Here is a 17920-nt window from a genome sequence, read left to right on the forward strand (position 1 = left end):
GCACACACATTTTTACAACACAGAAAGCTTCACTTCAATATTAGCCGCAACACTTTAGAATTTAAAAATAGGAAGATTTTCAATTGAAATTTTCGCATATCACAAGTTCGTGGACCCTTCCCCCCATCCGCTTCCTCACGATTTGGTTGCAGCGCTTGTGTTGCAGGTGAAAGTGGCGAGGAAAGCGGCAGTGGCTGCGCGCAAAATGCCTGACAGTCTGGCGCAAAACGCCGTTTGATCCCATAATAGAAATTACAAAACCAAATAGATCCCACGGGAGTCGATTGTCTCGCATGACACAAAGTGGCATAAAGGATAATTTCATAATGCATGACACGATATGATATGCCACAGAGAATATTATACATTTGTGGGTAGTGATCTCTCTGTTTGGTTGAGTATATGTACTTGTGTACACATGTATCCTTAATGCTCATTTAGCATGTTGCCCCTTCCCGCAAGCGACCTGCAACAAAGCAACGCGTCACATCACTTGACATTTTCATGCTGTCGTTACCGTTGCCTTGCGCCGTCTTGCAGTTTGCGGTTTTACTCCACCACAAATGCAAATAAACATCGCACATACACACATACATTTGCCAGCATTTGGCCAAATTCATATGGTGGCATGCACCCAGTAGGAAAGCACCGAATTGTTCTCTTTGAACCCGAGCGGGCTATATTGATGAGTGATCTTATTGTACACCCTTGAGATCTAGCGTATTTTTCCCGTTTGCACATTTTTACCCAAATTCTTTAAATGAGATTTAACTCAGTGAGCAACAAGGATTTCAGATATAATCTACCCCCTTGACAGATAAGAAAGACAGATAAGAACGATTTTTTTTGTTGCAAAAAACAAACAGTTTCTGGGAATTCAGCAATAATTAATTTAGTAGTAGTTAATTTAGAAAATTGCTGCTGCCAACTCTATGATAATCTCGTAAGCATGTTTCAATCTTCAATAGACATAGTGTGATATTGCATGTTCCGTACATCTAATCCGATCTTACTTGATTTTTGTAATAGTAAGTTACTTGACCAATAGTCTTTTTAACCAGTATATTCTTTTATACCCATAAGTAAGCTGATTTCCCCTGATTCAACTTCAATGTATTTACCCTCATTTGGGGTGCTATTTTGTTGCCCGCGGAGGTTACTTTGAAATGTTAAATCATTCATTATGTCTTCTGTGATCAACAAGCTGAATATGTTGTAGAGTGTTTCCTCTGAAAACCGCCGAACATGCTCTGTTAAACCTTTGTCGCCGGAAAACTCACATGATGGAGACGGTTTCATTACTTTACTCCAAACGAATTGCTCCATATCTTCAACATCAAAATTACTGTCTTCTAAAGCTGCTTAAGGAATAAATTGGACATTGGTATGTATTCGTCGAAATCAAATGCATCGAAAATGGAATGTACAGAATCTTCAATAGCGCCCTCAATTGATTCTAAGTCGAAGGAGATTTTAGCACAATAAATTCATTAAATTCGTCAAAGAATTCCCTGATTTTCTCATCATTCAGGTTTTTTCGTCGCTTGTCTATATTATCTCTTCACAAAATAAATAAAATATTTTTCAGTACAAAACTCGCAGTGGTTTAAAATTGCTACTCATAAGCGAAGCACTTCCACATAATTTTTAAAATGAATAAAAACTTACCTTAGCAGTATTCTCCAAAGTAAACGGGTAGAACACATTGGTACACATTTTAAACCTGTGAGTATTTTGGAATAAGTGAAAGTTATCAAAACAAAATGGTACAAAATTTAGACCGCGCTGCTGAAGAGTTAAAGCTTTTTCACACATTCATAAAAAGGAAAATGTTTATGTTAATTTAAATAGAAATCTCCAATTATCTCCCAATAAGAGGCATTCGCTTCAAAGTCTGCACGTCATTTTCTCGGACACTGATGCGAGTTTCCTGTAGGGTATCGTAAAAAAGCTGTGAGTATGCGCCTGTACTTGTGTGTGCTATTGATGGCTATGTATGTGTGCGGTTTTATGAAACAGCCATGAAAAATTGGATTATAAAATTCTATTTGCCACATCTTTTGTGGCTGCGGCGCTTCCCATTTATTCGCTTCTGGGTCGAGCGTCCCCGTCCCCGCCGCCGTCATCGTACCCATTGTCCTCGCTTCAAATGCCACTGCATGTCGTTCACGCTCGTTTCTCTAGAAATTGCGCAAAATTTGACAGTTTTGCACGTTTGTTGCGTTGTCAGTGGTACTGTCAAGCCAACGCGCTTTGAACGACTCGCTACGCCATTGTTGGATAAATTTTGAATATTCTGCTCGTTGCGTCTGTTGTCAGTATCTTTTGTTGCTGCAAGGATGTGTCATATTTCATAGATGAATGACGACATTTAAATATGATATCCCTTTAGTCGAAATGTCTATAGATATCTATTATCGTACATATGTACATATGTATGCATGTACAGGGCAACCCGTTAAAGTTCTGAATTTTGTCCATTGTCATGTAAATTTTTATACTATTTACAAAAATTAAATCGAAATTCGAAGTATGAGTTCCAGAATGTGCCACTCGTGAATTTTAATTACTCAAAAGGAGGAGATAAATTGGTTCCGCGATATCTATCTGCCAGTCTGAACGAAAATTTTGCAAAACTTTCGTGATATCTCAGCTATCACGAGTTTTATTATCTCTCTGGTGGTATGACGGTACAGAATAATACATATTTTATGAAAATTTGCATAAGCAAACGATATCATAAAAAATCGGGAATGTCTGCTCCAAACAGATGTAGGATAAAATGGCTTAGGCAGACTTTCACATTTGGGTCCTATAGCATGTATCCAATAATTTCAGTTCCAGTTTCAGTTGTATGTCTTGAAAGAATTTTCAATATGAGACCTAATTTTGTACCTATAAAGTATTGTCGTTTATTTACAATTTGGCTCTAAACTTTTGACCAGCAAATCCATCCGGAAGGCATCACATGGCAGTTCGTTAAACATCATTTCCATCTCCAACATTCTATTGCATCAGCAATGATTCTAAAATATTCTATAACAATAGCGGGAGCACATCGGCGACATCGATTGAAATGGTGTGAGGGCGTACTTCAATTTTGGATGTGTACTTTTTCCCTTTACCCCCCTTTTGTCACTGGGCCTAAGCGCTCCCACCGAACGAGCGGCCAGTTGTTCAGTGGTCGCAGGAGGCCTTGCAACAAAACACATCACGAGGCCCAGACACGGAGCAGATACACATGTGTGTATTGACGCACCTATGTATGTACAATGTATTTCTGGCCATATGGAACTCGTTTCATAATTTCACTTGACATCGAAATGTGATGGCAACGATTTCATTTCATTTGTGTTGTTGTTCATGCGCTGATTTTATTAGTCGACTTTGATCCACGAATACAAATGCATTTATGTATGTTAATATGTACATACATCTGAACCGTGTAGTGGGGATTGAAGCTGTGCCGCCTGGAAGTGGAGGGCCACCGCTTTTGTTTACATACATACATTTGGTAGAATATTATTAGAAATAATAAATTAATTATTTATGAGTGTTTGGTTGTGAAATCCATGAAATGTTTGCATTATTTACGACAGATTGATCGCTTCGCTTCCCTCGCCATATTTGTGCCAATGAATTTTGTGAGTGAAATCGTTTGGCTTTGATGCCTGACACATCGGGAAATATTAAGTTGTAATAAAATCGGCCATCACCGATTGATGGGATATTCAAACACGTAAGTCGCGACTGATGTGGATGAGTTGTGAGCACATAAGTGCCTAATGGCGATCTCTCAAATCCGGGACGTAAGACGTAAAGCATAGATTTATTGTTCTCAATTTTAACTTTTCGCTAGCATAAAAACATAAACTAAAATTAAACCGTTGCCAAGCATTGTATAAGAGTGACAGGACCGTTTGAAGAACCTATGTACATATGTATATAAAATGAAAGTCAAAATGTCGTGATCATCAAGTACACCCTTTTAGCTTTCTTTGTATTCGCTTTTATCACCCAGAAAATTATGAAAGGAAATAAAGAGCGAATTCTATATATTAGGTATACAGGGGCGTATTGGAAACTTTCGGACATTATGGGATCAAAATATTTGTATTAGAGGTTCTTCCTGCGAAAGTCCCATCAAAGCGTATAAAGACAATAGTGAAAAATCAGTACTATTATGTAACACAATAATTCGAAGCTCTCAAGGGACAGAAAGAAAAGACACTCAACGGGCTCCGATATATGTACATGGAAAACTTTTTTACGATATAATCCAAATACGCAAAAATAATCCCTTGATGAAAGGAATATAGAAAAATTAATATTGGCTTTGATATTCAAATGATTTTCTTAGCAGAATTAGTATTATTTTCACACCGTCTGCTGAGGGGTGATCTTTACGAAGTAAAAAAGCGTGTTTTGTTAAGTTCAAGAACCTCGCAAGTCATCATATTCACCTGAATATTAATTGAAACATTGTTTTTTGTTTTGATCGTTTTCATAAAAATTTTCCTTTTATTTAATACTTTCATACTCAATTCGCTAAATTTACTTACTGACTTTGGCTAAACATTACCAACGTCATGATATGTTGAAAACTCTTAAATTACAGTTTAAAATCTAAGACTTACTCCTCTACAACTCGTTGTACATCAATTACAGTTAGCTTGGGTTTCCCCTTAAATGTTTTAAGACAAACGTGTTAATTTAGAACATATTAAAAATTAACTTAACGCAATAAAAGTGAGGTTAAGCAAAGCACAAATTTACTAAAAAGCTACGACAAATGAGGGGCCCCTCGACATTTGATTACGACTTTTCCAAGTGTTTTTAAATGAGGAGCTTTAAATTAGAATTAAAAATATGAATACTTTTGCAGGTATAATGAAATAAATTTACAAATTACACAACTAACAGCTACAGAATAAATATTTACAATGAATCCGAGCATCTTTGCGACCCACAACTGGGTAACGATAGACTCCAACAGCAACAGGACGAACTTACACAACTAAAATTAAATACAATAGTACATAACAAGGTCACGGTGTTTCTGATGACTACTAGGAAGGACGGTTGAATGCTAACAACTGAGGTGACTTGGCTTTACACCGAAATCGCGCTCGTTGGAATTTCAGTGTATTGAGGCTGAGTCGTTGTTTGCTGCTTAATGCCGCCGTTTATGAACATGGACCGATATACTTCGGAGAGAAGGTTCCATACGGGTGGCGCGGGTGCTGCTGGAGAGGCTGAGTCCGGGCCTACTTCGAGGGCGGGCAGCGCAGTTGGTGCGTAGGGCGCTTCGGAAGACTGAGCTGCGGCGGCGGCGGCGGCAGCGGCGAACATTTGCGACTGCAAGAGACGCAATTGCTGCGCCTCGGCCGACAAGATTGAGGAGGGATGGTGGGAGGTCGTCAGACAATTTTCTGTTGAATCCCTATTGGCTGCCGGTTGTTGCGCCTGTTGAGGAGTGAGATCAATCCCGTATGTATAATCTCTGGTAGTTTCTTCTTCCGCTTCCATTTTTACAACGACTGGAGACAGACGCTCCTCGGTCACCTCTGTGTGATTGCGTTTGCGTTTGCCCAACAAAGAATCTACCGAGAAACCGTTGGACTTTGATACTGCTGTATGTTGAGGACTACCGCAATCGCTGTAGTTGGCAGACATTGTAATGGTAACAGGACTGGATAAACGCTCTTCTACCGACACGCCGCGTCGTTTGTGAAGACTGAAGTCTAGCGGTTCATTGGAGTCTTCCGTTGGATCGAAATTAATCGCCGCGTCCTCATCGATAGATACTGATATCAGTTCTTCGTCGACGTCGCGTGCTTCTTCCGCATCGACATCAGCGTTTTCATCATCGTCGTCGGCATCAATTTCCCTGCAGTAGTCGTCCACATCGCTATTACTGTCGCCGTGACTAATGTTGGAGGCAGTGGTGTGCACATCTAGTATATAGCTATCATCCTCACCATCCGCATCAGACGCTGAAGCTGAACCTGTGCCAGTAGAACTGAGTCGGAACCCTGCCCTCATTTCTAATTGCTCCTGGTTGGCTAACATATGGTGAAAGCCAGCAGCATTGGCGGACGATGGAAAATCACCAAACATAACGGGCTGATGTGCGCCATAACCAGCAGCCGCAGCAGCTGAATGTGGCATGAGACCCGGAAATGCGGCCGAAGGTAACAGACCGGCAGGTGACAACGAAAATACGGGAAATTGTTGCGCTGTCCGGCCATCGTGTGGTGAGATCTTGCGGCGGATGTGGGGCGAATGCAGCTTCGGGTTGGGATTGGCGCTGTGGCGATTACGAGAACGACGTGAGCTGAACACCATGTTGCAACCCTCTACAGTGCACTTGTGCATCTCACGCAAGTGCACAGCGGAGAAGTGTATTTTCAAGGCACCCTTGTCGCAGAAGGTCTTTAGACAAAGGGAGCATTGCACACGCTTCTTGCCCGTCACAGGATTGATAAACTGGGCTGCGAGGTTGACGGGCGGAGAGCCCCACCGCTTCGGCTTGCCCATTGAACCGCCGATTGGCGAGGTGGCGGGTGAGGCAGCCATGTTCCCAACGGGAATTGGTCCTGGCGCTGCTGTGGTCGAGTGGCCCAGCAGATAAGCGGGAGGCATGAAGGTGGATATGAGGTGTTCCATTGCTGAGGTTCGTTGTATTTACACCTAAAATTAGATAAAATAAAGTTCTAAATTAGAAAGATTCTCTTAATTTATTGTGCTAAAATGGATATAGTTTAAAAAAAAAATATGTATGTACATACAAATAATTAATTTTGAGAACGTAATTGAAAATCACAACAAATTGGAGTGAGAATCGAATTTCCGCTTCATGAGTGATCTGCTTCTTCACGATTCGGTTGTGTCTCACTGCCGCCAAGAATAATCTTGATTGACAGTCCGAAGTGGCTGCATATGACTGGCATGGTGTGTGTGCACATACTTAGAATTTCACAACAATAACAACAACCACACACGCATATTTAATAAAATGAATGGCTGCATTTGTTTGCGATGATCTGCGCATAATTAGAAAGATGACATCTCCAGCGCAGTTAAAAATGCTCCGCGATAATTTCAATAGAAACCAAGCCCAACAAAGCGCATGCACACACTAATCCACGCACAGTGTCACACATACATTGAACTGAAGTGGAGCAGCTCTAAAAGGAGATTACATCATTTCCTCGATGTCAAATGGATAAGTGACGTCGCACTTGAGTCTGCTGGTTCGCCAGATTTGAGACTTTAATACTTTCAAGATGAGCACCGATGTCAATTCCACAGCCAAGCTATTGTGAATATATTTTTGATTTTAGCTGGATAAATACTCTCGATCCCTTTTCATTTTAAAAAACGAATCACACGAACAACACAAGTGACGATCGTAGCCCAGAGACATCGGTCAATCAAGAACGTAGAAGTTGCACCATAAATGTCCCCAACAGCAATTCACAGCAAGCGGAACGGATGGCGAATGCATAAGGATTATCGTGAAATCATAAAACGCAAAGAAATACATTCCTTCTGTGTGAGAGTGAGATTGAGCGGAAGAGCGGAGAAGAGAGTGTGAGCGACCAAACGCCTGGACAACCAAGTTGCACACACACATTCGCACTTGACGCACTACGTTTAATCCAAGGCAACGGTGCTGAACAATAACTCAAATCATAAATTCAAGTGATGTTCAATGCCAAACTCCACAACTGGATAACAGCGGATGCGAAAAATAAAAAGTGCCAAACGCGAGCCTCGTCTAAATATCAGTGGTGCGACAGAAAGACAATCAAGTCCACAATTTGAAAGAGCCTTGCACAGAGTGTATGATGAGAGCGTTGTTGGCGTTGGGAACGGACGCGCTGCGCCAACGGTGGCGATTGACTTGAATCCAGTGTGTGAGTTTCCCAGCAGCGTCGGGAATCGGTCGCGAATCGGAGTTCCCTCTTTCCCCACTCTCGCAGGAACTCTTTCTTACCTGTCAGCAGGCGCATAAAATATGCTTTTACGACACCACACAACAGTGGCTGCCATTATTCGTCGCATTTTGAGTTATTCGCCGTGCCCGATGTGCCCGCCGATCACCAAACGACCATGAGCAATGACGAAAGATGCCAACCGACAAACACAAGCGCGGATACACACATGAAGCCTGTGTTACGAGCTGAAATGTCCATGCGATCAAGGAAGGTATGTGTGAAAATTGTGCGAGAAATGGAGGCTTTTAATTGATCGTAAATAATTACGACGTACGCGGGTGCAGCAAATTCCATTTACGACAATCAGCAGCGTTCAATATAAAAATGGAATTACGGGTTTTTCTGTGGTGGCGAGTGTCGAGATGTTGAAAGCCAGCGAGGTCAAATCAGAAGAAGGGCCGACAGTGTAATCCATATTTTCGGTTTGCGTCACTTTGTCACCTTCGTGTTTAAATTTGTCTTTTTACCATATCTTGACCTGTCTGTACCTGTCACACTCTGCTACAAGCTCAGCTCATGTCAGCGGCATGCGTTGCCAGCTCACATGTACAAGTATATACATATATGTATGTATGTATGTATATACCACGCATGAGTTACAATGACTGAACATGACATAAATACTACTGTAGTTTGGTGATTTATGCAATTACAACAAACAAGTCGAGGCATAAAATTCCAAAGTCTCTCTTTTTATGTTAAGCCTTGCATACAAAGACAAAATGTTTGTCGCCGAATAACGAAAGACAATAATAAAAATGCGACAGAGGTGTAAATGTCCGAGAAAAGTGGCAACCGCAGACCGTGTCACTACGGCCCGAAACGCGTCGCACCGTCTCACAATAAGCACAACGCCAGAAAAGTCTTCGCCAAACGAAGATGACACTTTTATCACTGGTAGCTGAATGGCGGCCCGATTTTTTTCTTTGGCTTCTCACTTCGACTTAGCCGCGACTGGCAGGGTTTCGGCTGTGAGGCCGGCTTGATGTTGATTTATTATCGACAGTGATTGTATGCGATGATCATTAACATTTAGATTGGATTTTTCTCAATGTTAGCTTGTGTGTTCAAACATCTGTGTTGTGCTTTATCTCGTCTTAGCCTGTTTTCAGCCGCTGAGCTTGTTTATTGTGCCGCCTGGCTTTATGCTGCTTTCTAGGTAGCCAGCTTGTGGTCGCTATAAAATCCTAATGAGCTTTCTTACCGCTACGCTGCCGCACCGCTAAGCGTTTTAAGACTCTTTGACAAAATCTTCAGATGCCAAATGGTTGACATGAAAAAATAAACGCATAAAAGACATTAACAAAATACATCAAGCCATTTAGAGCAACACCGATCGGATCACACGTTGGTAATTATAAAGTCATAATGCCTTAGTGGTGTCTATGCGAGTATAATTTAAGTCTACCCATTGTGCGCGCTAATACATTTCTGTAAATGTATCTATACAACGTGGATAAGGCAAGGCGTAAGGCTCTTCAAAATTACAACAAATCACAAGAACTGAAGCAAATTAGTTAATTTAATGTATAATGTAGAAAGTATAGTTCTTTTTTACCTTCAACGGTTCAAAAAAGAATCTACTGACATGAAGCTGAGGACCAGCTTTTATACTGGATTGTCGCGGACCCAAGCTGGATAACTCTTGTTAGCGCTTTCAATGACAGGTTCAATGCCGATTTACATGAAGCCAAAACGAGTCTGCAAGTGTTTGCAGATTTTACGACCCCATTAGAAAGATAAATTCAGAGACGCATGTACTCATAAGAGTTAGGAAGAAAGCGTCGCGCTTGATAAGATCACAACAGTTCCAACAAGAGGACAGCACAAGCAATTATTACTAGCACAACTATTTCGGTGTGAATATTTACAAGGGAGTTTGGAGAAATAGCAATGATGAAGCCAACATCAACAGCATGGAGCAGGAGAGACGAACGCGAAAGACTTTGGCGATTTGATTTTCGATCAGCAACTTGGTGCCACGACAAATCGAGTAACAGGGAGGACGAAGTGAGATCTTCTTGGGTTTGAGCTATTCGCAATGTTTTGCACGTACATATGTATGTATGTACAAGCGAACATTGTTGTATTCAGCGGACACGACTGCTGTGTTGCCCGCCTTTTGATGTCGTAAAAATGGAAGACCAGTAGTTGTAAAACGCTGTTATAGTGCTGAGGGCACCACGGGGAGGTGGTGTGCGGCAAATGTGATCGAACACTTTAGTGGACAAAAATCACAAAACATTTTTAATGGCAGCCGCAAATCTGATACATGCGAGGGGTCGGGAGATGCTCTGGTGAGTTTGTTAGTTTTAATTCAAAGTTGCAACCGGTGACCGCGGCCGCAGTGTTGCTGTTGATTTGTGGAGCTGTCCCTCGCTTCGCGACCAATTTTTAATTACTTTTTATTGTCAACATTTTGTACGGACACAGACAGAAAATTTATGTTTAGGAAAATCGGCTGCTGCTGACACACCTTAATGAAATGCTCCTCTTTGAATGACTTTTCTCGCATTTTTCTTAATTGATATCTGAATTTACATGTATGCATGCATCTATGAATGCTATTAGGACAGTTAATTGGCATCGACAGAGATTGCCTTCATTGCCCTCAGTTCTGCCAATTGACTTGCGGCGACCTCGCGTTTCTAGGGCCACTCGATTGGCTGCTCGACGGCCTTTTCAATTAAAACAGTCAGCTTGCCACAAGATGTCGTCTGTCATCTGAGCGAGGGATCGCATCTACTCTTTGGGCGCTTGGTTGCTTGGCCAATTGGCCGTCAACAACTCCAGTGTCTTTTACTGTTATTGTTTTGTGTGTATGTGTTACTCTCGTTATGCTTGCTTAATTTCCAACATATTTCAGATTTATTGCTGTTGTTACACATATTTTTGGTACGCGTTTTTGTTTTCTTTCCACTACTCTTTTGACCTCGCTCTTTGGCGATTTTAATAAAGCCATTTGATGGCAGGTTTTCTCACAGTTAAGTTGAATTAATAATAAAAACGATAAACTACATGATAAAATGTCCGTCTGCACACTTCGTCATATAATTACTTACTAAAAATTATAAATAAAAACGAAGCTTAGCAATGAAAACTGCGCTTTTTAGTAATGAATGGGATCAGGGACCAGTTAGAGCTTTGAATAATTTTCTGGCCTTTTTTGCTGTGGAATCTTCGTAGCTGCTTAAAGTTATGACATTGAATTCACTTACATTCTGACTCATCAACTTGTTATTAAATGCATCCATAAATAGCCTTCCCAAATCAGTTTAACTCAATTCACCCATAGCTGTTGAGAGATAGTCTTCGAAATTCTTTATAGGCTACTTTTTTTCTAACTTTCCATAACAAATAGTAATTTTAGAGATTTATCAAGATGTAAATTGCGCATTTATTCACTTTTTAGGTGAAACCTTAGCCAGTCAACCTTTCAAACCTGACGATTGCTTTAAATTACACTTAACGGTAAATATCAAAAATTCCGACGGCACAGCATATGCATATGGGCAAGTAATCTTAACAATTTCTGCACAAAATATGTTTGGATATTAAATTAAGGCTTCAGAACATTGCTTACCTTTAGAAAAATTCCAAAATCTCGTTCTTCCTTTCGTAATTATTCCTCCAGTTTTATATAAAATTTTTGAAATATGTCAGCTGTGCTCCAATATTATTCGCGAAACCTTCGAAAAAGTTTTGGTTTGGGAACAATTTTGTGTTAAAAACGGTTTTTCACTTTATAGGTTTTAAAAACAGTTAAATTACTGCCCTGCACTTGTTTCGTCACAAATCATACTTATTTACTTGCACTAGCAGGCATCACTTTTTTATTAATAGCACCGACAGTACTTTATCAGTTAAACACACACCATTTATTCCTTCTGTTTCTTATTTTCAGTTCGTCAAATATGTGTGCATGATATTTAGTTCTTAGACAACTAGTACCCGTCGTGCTTCTTCGTTTACTTCACTCCTGCACATATGTCCACTTCCTACAAAGTCGTGGGTGACACTGACAGACTGTGGCACATTATGTCGCTGTGAGAATTCAACCAACTTGTGCTACTTGTGCTGTCGCCGCTTCTCAACGCGACCTCGTACCCGCTCACACACCACCGCCGCTGTCGTCGGTCACAGTGACACGAACACCAGCGCAAACACCATTCGCACAACGCGCTGCTGCAGGCAACTACCACAGCAATGCGCTCACACTCAGCCCCTATACCTTCTGGATAGACACTATAATGTTCTTGGTTGACTTTTGTTTGCTCTGTCGACGTGCTCTGCTATGGCGACTCTGCTTGGGGACACTGTGCTGCGACGCTCTCAACCGAATGTGTTCGTGGGCAATGACGATAAGGACAGCTGCGTCACTCGATTCGCTGCAGCTGCACATACACGCAACACACGACAATTCGAGACCTACTGAGAGTGAGTTTGTTTCTGCTGTGACAGTCATCCAAAGCGACCTGGCGTACCACCTAGCAGAGGTAATGGCAGAGGCAACGGCAAAGAGCATACACGGCATTCTATTGTGAGCAACTTGGCTATCAGCCGAATGACACAAGAGACAAAAACGTATTTACTTGCATACATCTGTAGAATTGTTTTTGTGCAAACACATCGCATTCACACGGCCGCGTCTGTGTGAATGAGTGTGAGTGTGGTTGGTTGCGTGCTCAGTGACACTCAGGCGGACACATTGGCTTTTGTTGTTGTTGCATATGCGTTGCGTATTGCCTTTTTCCATTCCATTGTTGAAACCATAATGAAGGCGAAGCCGCCTGGTGGAGTGGAAGACCACGAACGGACTGTTTTAAAGAGCACATAATGCAATGCCACTATTTCACTTCAACCAGAACCAAGTTCATAGCGCATTCACTCACTCCTCCAGCCAGAAGCACTGAGCGCCTGAAATAAGAGCGGCTTCGTGTTGTATTATTTTGACTTTTATCTAAGTATGTAGGGAGATGTGTACTTATGTGCCTATATTTGAGTACACAAACACATACACTTGTGTGCCTTTTCACACACAAACACACCTCTCGTATATGGCGAGTCGATAAAGTAGTTTCGATATGGATTAACTTACTCTTACGCTAAGTATTACCGTTAGAGGCCATTTAATAATTTATGTTGTTTCAAAGTAAGATAGTCAACGATTAGCTTGAATTGTCTCTTAAATATATTCGGCAGCTGCGGTGCATTCCAGCTTTCCTCTCCCAACTTAAGCAAATTAAGAAGTCGGGACTATGTACATATGTACATACATATGTTTGTATATACAAATATGTTTGTATATACAAACGTCTATGCATCGTTTGTTGCATGACCGCGGAACACACATATGCGGACATTTGGGCAAACGGTAATACATTAAGAAAATATGTCCACTGGAATGTGCCCGCTCACTGTTCGACGCATGCCTTTTTCTTACTGGCCTTATGTACTGGCATAAGTAAATACACAAAAATGTAGACGAATGCGTGTGTGCATTGTATTATTGTCCTATGTTCGGCATATAACTTTGTGGGACGACACAATTTGCAGCAACGCACCCGCTTATCCGTCTAATCAAAGCAGGCATTTACCAACCTGCCCACCGACAGCACCCACATTGTCCATATACGCAATCGCTATCTTTTTCAACCTCTCACATACGTTTTCAAGGCAGGCACTTAAAGCAGGCCATTTCATTCGCACAGTGTCGCATGTTTCCGCGCTGGACCATATTCAGTTGACATGCGACGCTGGTGACCGTCGCATTATATCGCTGGTGTTGTTGCTTTTTACCATAACCGTTTACTCCCAGCTATTCAGGCAAAGAGGCAATACACGCTTCTTGCTTCTCTCAACTCAACACGAACGAAGCACTGTGGCTATTGATATCAAGGGAGAGCGCACAAACACTGCTACGTTTTATTTAGTAGAGAGTTTCGCCCCTTTGCGCCTCTGTGTGAGACAGAGGTGAAACGAGTTGACTTTTGCAGTTTTACATTCGTACGAGTGAAACACCGATCCACATTCACTTTTCGCAGCGTCGTCGTCAGCTGCTGCATGAGGTTCCGCTGTTCTGTTCACTGTCGCTGTCGACGCCGTTGTAAGCGTCGCTGCAGCAGCGACCATATTGTCGTTTACTGTTTGGTTTTGTTTGGCTCACCTCGTTTTTTGTCTTCCTCCGAGAGTGTTAGTGCTGGTTAGCACACTGCTGCTATATGGTAGCGCTACCTTTGCTTTGGCTTCGCCTCTGCCTCAGTCTTTGCGCTGGTCGATGGCGTTGATATTGTTGTTATTGCTCTTTACTTGAGCTTCGTAAATATATAAGGTTTTTGTTATTGTTGGTGGTGATTTTTTCCTCTCGTTTAAATTTTGTCATTTGTTGTGTCTCCTTGGTTTGAATATCTCTTTCACTCGAAGGCATTTTCTAATGGCGTCCATGCGCTGCTTCTCCCTCTGTCACAAGTGAGTCTTGGGTTTAGCTTTGATTTCAGACGACATTTTAATATGGGGGCGAGTACCAATGCACCAATGACATCGCAGATCTGGTGACAAAGGCATTATTGCTATTCGTGACCGTGCGATGCTGGGTAGAGAGATCAGGCAATGTTGAATGTGACTGCAAGGAAGTTATTCAGAACCTAAAGCAGGAGGGAGGTTCTTCGTCCGTTTACAATGGCACTGGTTATATATTCAGTTTTTTATTTCAGTTTAAATCTTTGTACGTATACATATGTACATATGTATGTATGTATGCTGGTATATAAAGCATATACCATACATATGCATTTAAGTCAAATAGTAAGCTTTAAATAGGATGGAAAGGAGCAAACTTTCGGCAAATACAGTTACGAAGATGTTTTACCGTGTAAATATGCCGTAATCTATAAGGCAGAGAGATACACAAACGGCTTTAAAGGTTTGAATTTAAGTTACCTAAATGTTTAGAACCTTCTTCTTAATCATGAATAACACACATGTCTTCAAAATGACGCTGAGTAAATTTTTAAAAAATTTATCCGCCCTCAACTGAGATTTATGCATCCATTGGGTCTCAACGACTACATATTTACATACAGTACTTATGTAAAAGCAATATTTTCTCCCTTAAAGATTTAAAAAGTGCATAGCCCTTAGCATTTCACACTAATTGTGGCCAACTTGACAACATTATATTAAATGAGGCATGTGATTTGTATGTATATAAGGAGTGAATATTCTGTGATTGCTCAATTCTTGACGAATTTAAATTCTACAGACCAATTCAGTTTAATTTCAAACCGACGGTGTTTCCAGCTTAACACCATTGGAGCAATTTCACATTCAAACCTCTTCATCCTCTTGGCCCAAAATTGAAAAAGGGGCAGCGGTGTATGATATAGTGTTTTGTCAGAATCGTTCCTCTCTGCTTATGGCATCATACCTATGTTTAATTGAAGAGCTTGGCAATATCGAACAGTTCATAAAAAGAAAAAAATCGAAATCAAAGTTCACACATATACACGAATACTTATGTATGTACATACATATGTACGTAAATTCGTCCTAAACTTCAGTTAAATCAATGCATGCATATTCGCTTCCACATCAAGTGCCCACTGTGACGAATTATAGTCCAACTTGTAGGTTTTGAAAATTCGTAAAGAATCGCTCTACATACATATACCTTGTAAATACGTTTACAAACCTGCTTATATGTGTCTATATGAATGTGTGTTTGTGCGATGTCCATCAATGTCCATTCGCTGCTCAATATTTTCAATTTTATTTGAAGGTATTCTCCTTCGCTTTGTTCCACTTTTTATCATTAATCAAATATTATCTTTACCTGCAACAACTCACCCACTTTCGCAACCCCTTCGCCGCGCGCTCTTACATTTCAACTCACGTACTAACCGACTTTGCTTTAAATTGTGCATTTTTGGCGTGTGATTTTTCTCCCGTACGCACTTCACTTCATGCTCATTTTTGAGGCATTTTTAAATTTTAGATGTTTCCCCATTTCATTGGATAAACTATTAATCATTTCTTTAGGTTCAAATGCCAAAAAATGGCCTGCGGATTGCCGCTTTCTTACATATTCGATTTGGTGTCAATAAATTGTTTCACTTTGATTCCTTTTTCTCAAGCCAAACCAAGCCAGCTTTGTAACTGCCCAGAGAGTTGATATTAAAAGTTCATTAATAAGAAATAAAAGTCAAGGAAGATAATAGATAAAAGGTATATCAGCGCCTTTTGTGCGCTGCTGCTGCTGCTGAATGCATTCACGCAATTCGAAACACCTAGACAGATATGCGTCAATTACCAACTGCAGAGATAATGCGTCGATTAAATATAAATGTATGAAGTTTTACACCGACTAGCCCCGTGCATACAACATCCAAGCTAGTTCAAACCCATAAAGGTAACTGTAAACTAAAATGGTAAATGGTAAATGGTAAATGGCCCATATCAACACTTATACTTTCTTCGAAACGAACTTTTTGTGGGGAAAGGTGTTGAGCATTACCAAACGAATTGGTTTTTGTGGTGTGAGTAAAGCTTAGGAGTGATAAATGAAGACAAACAGTTCAACTAGCTGAATATTATGGAAATATTTAATAAAAACCACTACATTTTCCTATCTAAAGTACAATTTTTTATTTTGGTACTAAACTAACGAACACATATACATATGTACATACACGCCGGCTTATGACTTAGCACTGGTTCTTTTAAGGGGCAACTGCAGTGTGAAGTGTCGAAAAAAACATTTTTAATTTTTGCTTTTTTTGATGGTTGATGGTTTGGAAATAACATACTAAAATTTAAAAATAATGTTTTTCGGTTAATTCAGTTTAACTTAAAAGGCGATCTTCTCAAAACTTGATTTATTAAAATGGCTTTGATTGTAACTCGAAGAGAAATCATACGATAACTTTGATTTGTTTCTGCTTAGTGTCTATATGTATGTATATTTGTATGTGCAATGACACTCTATCTTTTCGATTGGGTGAAAAATGTAACTTTGACGGACAAAACATCCGCACATTTTTTTAGGAAAGTTCGAAAATTTGTTTCAAAATGTAAAATGTTAACTTTTTAAAAAATCTTGGGTCAAATATAAGAGCGAAAAACTCTAAATTTATTTTTGTACCTTTTTGGTCACTATTTATTTATAAATAAATCCTTAAAATTTTAACACATCAAAGAATATTCACATACTTAAGCCAAAATATAAATATTTATGTTTTAATTTTTGTATTTACGATTATTTTCCTCAGTGTAAGATGGGTTCCTAACTCTAACAAACGCCGCAAACAGCAACCTCAAATAATGACGCGTCCTGTGCTAAAAGCATTATTGCTCCATATTAGGGGCATTTAGCATTTTCGCCTTTATTTTATTTTATGGGAAACCATTACGCCGGTGAAACGAGAGAGTGTCGTCGCTTAGCCATAGCAATTAAGCGAAAGGGTTAAATAGACATTTTCTTAATGACAGCAAATCATCTGCCAGTCGCGGGTCAAAGAAAAAAATAATGTCACAAACGAACTTACAACTAAATTTAACCCTTTCACCGAGTTTCCAGGCCAAATAAGGCGCTATTTTTCAAGCCAACAGGTCCAGACTCAGACACATAAGCAAAACACAGCAATGGAAGCACGCTCAAATTATGGCCTTTTGTTTTTAAAGACACAGTGAAAGGGTTACGCTGTTCGGGCGACAATTTCAATTTTCGATCTGGTATTTAACCCTTTCACTTCACGACGGCCTTTTGTATTCGGCGCTGGGCAATTTCGAACATTAAAATATGTTTTACTAATAGGCAGCCACTGTGTCTAAGAAAAGCAACGGTGATAATGTGTGCACTACTTTCTGCAACAACAACAAACTGGGACCTGCCGCACTGATTTGGCAGACCACACAAACGG

The 17920-nt window shown here is 40.4% G+C and overlaps 1 protein-coding gene across 3 annotated transcripts in view; it reads right to left on the reverse strand.

Annotated features, from left to right (window-relative positions):
* Positions 1-4491: 4491 nt before the first annotated feature.
* Positions 4492-17920, reverse strand: part of LOC120773959 (protein disconnected) — a 92397-nt gene continuing 78968 nt past the window's right edge. Inside the window, exons 1-2 of one of the 3 annotated variants that reach the window (XM_040103192.1) lie at positions 11587-12383; positions 4492-6693 (exon numbers count right to left, since the gene is read on the reverse strand). In XM_040103192.1, coding sequence (XP_039959126.1) covers positions 5113-6669 — 1557 coding nt within the window. In that variant the 5' untranslated portion in view covers positions 6670-6693; positions 11587-12383 and the 3' untranslated portion in view covers positions 4492-5112. Of the gene's footprint in view, positions 6694-11221; positions 11282-11586; positions 12384-17920 lie in introns of those variants that run through there. The other 2 variants (XM_040103194.1, XM_040103193.1) reach the window with 2 other exon arrangements.

Source organism: Bactrocera tryoni, chromosome 4 (assembly GCF_016617805.1).
Source record: "Bactrocera tryoni isolate S06 chromosome 4, CSIRO_BtryS06_freeze2, whole genome shotgun sequence".
NCBI lineage: Eukaryota > Metazoa > Arthropoda > Insecta > Diptera > Tephritidae > Bactrocera > Bactrocera tryoni.